This window comes from Cupressus sempervirens, chromosome 8 (assembly GCF_028749045.1).
Source record: "Cupressus sempervirens isolate cs-2001-9-10 chromosome 8, ASM2874904v1, whole genome shotgun sequence".
Taxonomy (NCBI): domain Eukaryota; kingdom Viridiplantae; phylum Streptophyta; class Pinopsida; order Cupressales; family Cupressaceae; genus Cupressus; species Cupressus sempervirens.
The window spans coordinates 4,140,774-4,149,063 of NC_143125.1; the positions used below are offsets into that span (position 1 = coordinate 4,140,774).

At 34.2% G+C, this 8,290-nt stretch overlaps 1 protein-coding gene across 2 annotated transcripts in view; it reads right to left on the minus strand.

Annotated features, from left to right (window-relative positions):
* The window catches only part of LOC149541280 (uncharacterized), a 75,735-nt gene extending 70,406 nt beyond the window's left edge, over positions 1–5,329 (minus strand). Inside the window, exons 1-2 of one of the 2 annotated variants that reach the window (XM_089796578.1) lie at positions 4,876–5,329; positions 3,965–4,757 (exon numbers count right to left, since the gene is read on the minus strand). In XM_089796578.1, coding sequence (XP_089652704.1) covers positions 3,965–4,698 — 734 coding nt within the window. In that variant the 5' untranslated portion in view covers positions 4,699–4,757; positions 4,876–5,329. Of the gene's footprint in view, positions 1–3,964 lie in introns of both variants that reach the window. The other variant, XM_089796577.1, reaches the window with a different exon arrangement.
* Positions 5,330–8,290: the final 2,961 nt, after the last annotated feature.

Here is an 8,290-nt window from a genome sequence, read left to right on the forward strand (position 1 = left end):
ATCCGGATATAAATTTATAGAAGGATTTGGCCATTTTTGGCAGGCTGCCCTTTCCTTGAGTCCCAAGTGTGACCTTTCTGGGTTTGTTTGGAGTTGGGAGCATTATCTGGTGTTATGTGGCAATTGGAAGGGTGCTGATTGTTATTACAGACATGTCTAAGATTGTTTGAAGAACTTTGAACCAAGTTTGTCTGATTTTTGGGCGGAATTCACGATTTTCACTCCTGTTTGGGAGCTAGGAAAAGCAACAGGCCAGTTAAGTTTACATAACAGAACAGTTTGGGCATGAACTAACCTGCTGGAGGCACTTCTATCTTCTTAAGAGTTTAAGGTTGATGCTATGAGCAGATTTGGAGGCTAGCAAGGCTGATTACGGGGCTGTAGCTGATTGTTTCACATCATTTTTAGACCTGTCCCATTCTTTGTCAGTGACTGCAGATTTTTCTGAGATGACTTTGATCCCTTGTTGGGTAATTTTATCTTGCATTTGTCTCAAGCCATGTTATGCAATAGTTGTATGCAAAAAAATAGAAGAAATCATTCAATATTAGGGTTTACGTAATAATTTTTTATTTTATTTAAACGATATCAGTGGTTACAGCAGTGGTTATCATTTTGCATGATCTTTGTTGTTAAATGTTTGGTGAAAAAAACTTAAGACTATCTTTACCTGTTACTTCTAGATTAGATGATATAAAGATTCATGCACAATCTTCAAGAAGTATCAAGTGAGGAAAATAAATCTCTGAAAAAAGCATACTAAAATTCCTGGGGTGTTCTTGAGAAAAATCAGACCACAAAAAGACTTAAAACAAAGAGATTCACGAAAAAAGAGCGCTGAAAATGTCAGACCCATGCATTCTATTTATAGGAAAATATACATTAAATGTATAGAGGACTATAGATTACAGTTAGTCGGCATATTAATGAAAGATAGTTGAGAAAAGATAATTGGGCAGCTGTAGATGGCTTGTAGACAGCTGCACATGGTTTTTATGGATTTCCATATACTTCTTGGTCTTTGCCGACCATGGTAGTTGGATGGAGTGATTAATTTACTTCAACAGTTACTACCCTTCCTCTTTAATCCAAGTATTTTGGGAATATAGCAAGGTTGGGCCTCATGCTAAGGGTTAATTTGTAATCAAGCTGTAAAGGGTACCCTGGGTGATTACATTCTTGCTTATTATACCAGTTTTCTATGGAATTCTAACAGCTGCAGCTGCTTGAAGCCAGTATGCATATACAACAACACAAATTTAACAATTTCAGATACAAATTTAACATTTTTGCTGACAACATGCCCTACTATCAACTATACCTCAGGAGAATTGCACAGATGTTCAAATTTCATGACTGGCCTTAAGCTCAAAGACTAATAGTCGGAGTATCCAGCTTTATGTACTATAACGATGAAATTTAAGCAGTCATTTCCTAAGACTATTTCTATTACTCTAAAAATGCAAAGAGAAGAGGTAGAGACAATATTCCCCAAAATTCCAACAATCTAAGTAATTTTTCTACAAGTATCTACTATTGGCTCAAAGTGTTTCCCAAGATTTCAGCAAAAAGATTATTTTGGCCTGTACCTTCACATCATGGATTGGACACTTGGATCAGCCATTGGCCTGTGTACACTGTAAAAGTTAAAGTGTTCCTGCATGACAGATGAGATATATGACTGTAAAGGTAGATGTTAGTGATTGCTTTATAATACCCAATGGATGCTTATTCATGGAATGATGTGTATGTACTTGCAAAGCTGCCTATGGTTTCTTAAAAAGAATTATGTTAATGTTGTATCTGCAGAAGATGAAATTGAATTGCTCAAAGCCTTTCTTATGCTAATAAATAAGCGCTGCAATTGATATTTATAATTTTTATTGTTGCCCCTAGGCCTTATAATCTGCTTCTTCAAAACGAAGATACAGTTACTTGTGGCAGTTTGAAACCTATAATTAGTCTCGATTCCCTTTGCATTGCAAACATGCAAAGAGCAATATAAGTCATTTCTATGAATATCAACTATTAATAATTATTAATAAGGTGGGTGGATTGACAAGGTCTAGTTTAATCCAGAGTTCGGCCATAAGGTCAAAAACCATGGGTACAAAATATGAACAGTCCATAAGGAATAAGGAAGCAAATGCCCCTATGAACTTCCAAAGGAGGGTGGCCTAACGGTGACCAAAAATTAACAAAGCACATATCCATTAAAAATAGAGGAAGAGTTAGCAAGCTATTGCTGGAAATTGTCTCGTCGGCAGGTATGGTGTGCTTTCTGAGTTATCAACATTCGTTCAAGTGCTACTTGTTGTAGGCATTGTCAATTGTGGAAGTGAAGTTGTGGCTGCTGGAATTGTAAACAACTGGACTGCTTTCTGCATTTTGGACACAACAATGACTGAATTGTCTTTGGTAAGTAGGAGATATTTTCCACAGCAAGTCAAATTATGATATTTCTATCAGGATTTAACTATGTAGTTTTTTTAGTCAAACTCATTGACTCATTTTTCATGAGTAGTGGCTCACAAAACCCATTTCTCATGAGAATGAGTGAGACACTTGACACTGATCTAGGTGATGCTAACAAAGGTGAAGCACCGGGACTTCCCAGGAGGTCACCCATCCCAGTACTACTCCAACCTGAGTGTACTTAACTACAAAGTTCCCTCCATGGTTAAACCCACTTTGCTTGCAACCCCATTTGTAAAACCTTCACCAAATGTTGTGTCTTATGAACCATTCATTAGAAAGCCCCTTAAGCTCGTCAATGGATAAGTAGGAGATATTTTCCTCAGCAAGTCAAATTATGATATTGCTATCAGAATTTAACTATGTAGTTTTTTGAGTCAAACTCATTGACTCATGTTTTATGAGTAGTGGTTCACAGCACCCATCTCTCATGAGAATGAATGGAACACTTAAGACTCATTGGATCTACATGATGCTCACAAAGGTGAAGCACCGGGACTTCTTAGGTCACACATCCCAGTACTACTCCAGCTTGAGCATGCTTACTATGGAATTCCCTCCATGGTTAAACCCACTCTTCTTGCAACCCCATTTGCAAAACCTTCACCAAGTGTTGTGCCTTATGAACCATTCATTAGAAAGCCCCTTAAGCTCATCAATTGATAAGTAGGAGATATTTTCCACAGCAAGTCAAATTATTCAAGATTTGACTGTGAATTGTCTTTGCTGAAGATAAGATTTTGGAAAATGTGAAAATTGATGGGGTGGTTACTTTGGTTGATGAAAGAACATAGCAAAACATCTAGCGCAATAAGGCTGTAGAGTGAATTGCATATGCTAGCCATATTATACTTAACAAAAATGACTTGGTTGGGTGAACAAGAAACATGAGCTTTGATGGAAAAAATAAAGTGGTTCAATGCATTGGTCCTTGTTAAGTTTACAAGGTCCTGGGTTGTGGTTATGGACTATGTCCTTGGAATTGGTGGCTTTTCCCTATAAAGGATTGAATCTTAAGTTCTACATTGGAATTGCAGCTATATATAATTTCATAAGATTTCCACTGTGATACTATTAGACGATAGGTTTCATTATAGACATTACCACATTTGAACATTTGGATATCTCTCTTCCCATCTTGTTTGCTCAAAGTGCTAAATTCATTGTAATAATTTGTACTTGCTATGACTTAGGGTTTTCTTTCTGGATTCTTTATCTAAGGAGCATTTGAATCCGGTTTCATTTATAATATAATTATATACTGTCTTGTCCTCTTTTGCCTTGAAAAATAAAAATAAAAATGGAGGGACAGTATTTCAGCATCCTATTACTTTTCTAAGGCTCCTGTTGATATCATTTTCTAGATCTAAATATTAATTTATTAATTTGCGAAATGCAACTTCTCCAAAGAAATGCACACATTTTTAAAGAGTGGAATTATTTGGAAACCCTATACATGTCAAGTAAATGAACTATATTATGGTTTTACCTGACAGATCTCCTTATGCTTGCTTTCGGAGAAGACACGGCTATTTCAAAATACCATTGTGCAACTGTACCGCTGATTATGTATACTTGAGCCTCTAACATTGTTGTTATAGACCAGATGGTTGTAAAAATGGCTAGTCCATAATAGGCCGGCACCCACTGTTCCTCTTTCCAAACACAGCAATCAACTCTACAAGAAAACCCATATTCTTCAATTTTAGGATTTGGGATAACATTTCCATTAGAGAAAGCAAAGTGTAGAAACACTATGATCAGTGCCAAGTACAATGAGAGCAAAAGATTTAATCCCGGCAAAACCAAAAGCAATGCCATGTTTCTTCTAAGAGCTTCGGAAGCAGTATGCAGTACTCTGATTGTCAATTCTATACGCTCTCTGTTCGCATATATAATCCAAATCATAACTCCGCATAATGCAAATACGAACAGGAATACAAAAACCCTTAAGGCAGGGCTAAATGAATCCTTGCAATGCTCATTGACCTCGCATGCCACAAACCACAGCACATCCGTGAAAATGGGAACAAGAATAAAGAAAGGTAGGCAAGCGTAGACAATGTGTTTTGTGAAAGTGTTGAGGAGCCACAGCAAAATAAACACGAAGGGGATGCTTAAAACCAAGGTGATTGCAAGAGTCCAAGCCAATTCCTTACCCAGATTTCTATGCTCAAATTCAAATTGCAGTTGTTTAGTTATCAGTGTCCTTAACTTCCACATACCCACTTCATTTCTGCTGATGATCAATGCCCTATCAATTATGGATGATGCAATGATCCCTGTATTTGGTTTTACACAGGAGCGTAAATTATGATCATAAACAAATGATCCAACATGCTTATAGTTCTTATTATGATTGATTACTGAAAAAACACCAACTGCATATGTTGTACTCACAAATATGACAAACATTATGAGGAAAAAGACATCATGATAACGTCTGTGTCCACTAGTATACTTCAACTCTCTGCTCTGGTCATCTGTAGTAGATTCGGTAAGCAGAGGATGTGAAGAATTATCACATCCCAATTCGTATGGATTGATTTGTTTCCCCATATTTTTCTCACATCCAAATTCACAAGGAAGGATTTCCTTCGCCCTATTCTTGATAAAGAAACCAACTCCATTACTGAATAACAGTTTAAACTCCAAAACCAATTCCAAATGTTTCAGAACTTTTCAGAATTTTTGAAAAACAATCGCAGCACTTGGTAAAGCAAAAGATTTATTTCTCTTTTGCATTTTATATTTAGCTTCGTGCCCTTTTGAGAGCTATCACGACAGTGAACTCGAACAAAGTACCGATTGGATTTAAAGCTAGAATACTGGCACCCTAATTTCACGCCTATCAAAATTCTACGCGGAAATTTCAAATAACTCAATTTTTTACAACAGCTTCTTATTTGGTGAGTTGTTTACTTATAACTAAGCCCGTTTGGTGAGCAGAATAGGAATACATATTCTGGAATACGTATTCTAGAATAGAACGTATTCTTATTCTTCGTTTGGTTCAGCCAATATTTGATGGGAATTCGCGGACCCAAAAATTTATGTTTTCTAAAATAAATAAAAATAGAATAGGAATATGTATTCCAATACCACCTATTTTGGTAGAATTGCAAAACTCCATTTTTGGGCCAAAAATGGAATACGTATTTCATTTTTGCTTCGTATTCCAATCCCGTTTTGGTGCATCCAAACAAAGAATTCACAATTTTTGAAATATGTATTCTAGAATACGTATTCCTATTCCGTTCACCAAACGGGCCCTAAAGGTTTCAAGTTCACATCACCCATTATGATGTCACATAAGCATTTTTTTGTCAAGTTGTCCAAAACAGCTCAAACAAAAAGTAAGACCAATGGTCATGCATAAAAGGTACCTATACTTGCATAGTTGATGTGGCATCACATCATTGGTTAATTTTTATAACTAAGAGTACATTTTATTCAATTTTAAGAGTCGTCATTGTACTGACAACTTTATAGTCACAAGTTTTCCTACAATGTTGTCAAAAAAATTATACATTAAGTCAATAAGTGTAGGTATCAAGTCAACAACTCCTATCACAAGTATTGGAACTCATTCAAGTATTGTGTCCTCTCCCCTACTTCATTGTATGGAACTATATTTATGTGCATTCGGTAATTCGATATAAAATATAACATAATACTAGTGCTTGCATCTTGGAAGGGTAGAAAGATTATGTCGATAGTTTTCTATAATTTTAATGGTGTTCTTGAATAATTGATATCATATTTCTGGATATAGATAAGTTTTGCAATTATTGTAACATATTTGATAGAATATTTCTATTTGTATTACTTTATGTTGTCAAAATAAATACATTTTGTTTGAAGTGCAATAAAATTTAGGCAAGCTTCCTCTTTTTTTGTATAATTGTATATGGACTACTTTGCATTTTAGAGTATTTATCAAACCAAATGTGGGTCAACTACATAACCACCTACTAATGTCACTCTAGATATAGCATACAATTTGTTATGTAAATGATATCACTAATCTCACCAAGAGCTCCATTAACAAGTCATACTTCTATGCAAATGTGTTATTCTTTGCAGAGGAGTACATGGATTTTTCTAGTCGCTCTTCATGCATATGATTGTTGTCTTTGCTTGCACAATTTATTGCTATATGCCTCCAATCATGTTGTGTTGAGTTTGCATCTTTTATGTTATGCAGTAGTTGATAGAATTCTACTTGCATGTTATTCTCATCTTCTTGTCAATAAAATGTTTGGAATGTAACAACTTTTAGAATTGGGCCCACAATAACTTAGGCTTTGAATGTGACATGTAAATTGATTTTTCATAACAAATATAAAAAGTGGTTTGTAATGTGAATGTGATTGTACTAGGTCACCGAAAATATAATCAATACTCCATCAAAGTATACATGGTGTTGACGAGGAGAGGCCTATCATAGATGACTATCAATTTTAAGGAGGATATTTGGACCAATAATGCTCATTTCATCAATAAGCATGTATTTGACATGTTTTAAATCTTCTTGGTAATGAAATAAATCACACAATTGAAAAAGAGAACTCAAACACTCTCCCTATCTTTGTGTTTATATCATTACCATTGACAATATCAACACCTCTCTCTCTGTATCTCTCTATTATTCATTTTAGTCACCCTCCCCGCATGTCTCTACCTCTTTCATTATCTTGACCTATATCTCCCTATCTCTATCATTTGTTGTATGAAATGGACAACATGCCCTTTTAAAAAAATAGTTCAAATTTGACTTTGTCTCATCATCTCTATCTCTTCCACTCCATATTCCTCCATATTTGTACATCTGATTATGGCTTCTTCTCCATATCCCTCTAGATATCTCTATCTTTTTATCCATTTCTCTCCATATCTTCATTTGTATCTCCATATCTCGTTGTCTTTACCCTTCCTACAATCTTAAATAGTTCATGAAAACAATCTTGACATGAAAAATAAAGTAAACAAAACAATAATATCGGCAAAATCGTCTCTACAACATTTTAAGAACAATATATTTATTTATTATATTTATATGAATTTAATAAATAATAAAAATTATTACTTATTAAATTTATATGATAAAAATTAAATTATCTAAAATGAAATGAAAGAAACATGCTAGTGAATAAATCGTGTTATACTATTCCTAATAAATGAAAGAAATAGACTGTTGAATTGATTTTGTCATTGAAAACTTGTCAACATGTGATTTATGCAACTTATTCATACTTCATGAGCATCATTTATATGATGAATAGATTAGGATTTACTTTTTATTTTTTATTTCAATTGAAAGTCTCGAAAACAATTAATGCTAATTTCTTAGATATAATTTGACTTTTAAGTCGACGCGCATAAGAAAAAATGATTGACGCTCTTTCCACATCATTAACATGTGGTTTTTTCTCAAAATGTTTATTTTTCTAATCAAGTTATAGATTGATTTCCCTTCATCCAGCACAAATCACATTTATTGACAACATTTTCCTCACGTCCTTCATGTTCAAAGACCCTATACAATGATATATTTTACTAGAAAATTATGATTTTTCCTCATTGCCACATTTTACAACGTCTGACAATGTCGAAAAGTTAGAACAATCTAACAGGTAGTCTTCTAGAAATAAGCCTATTGTCTTATTAAATATGTGGAATAGTGAAAATTATATAATATTTAGTTTATGTGTATTTATTTGATTTATATTGAATTAGATTTAGTAAAAAAGTTGATTGATCAAGTAAAGAATGGTATGGATTTTGTTGTCTATTAAGGGTCTTTTGGTAGTTT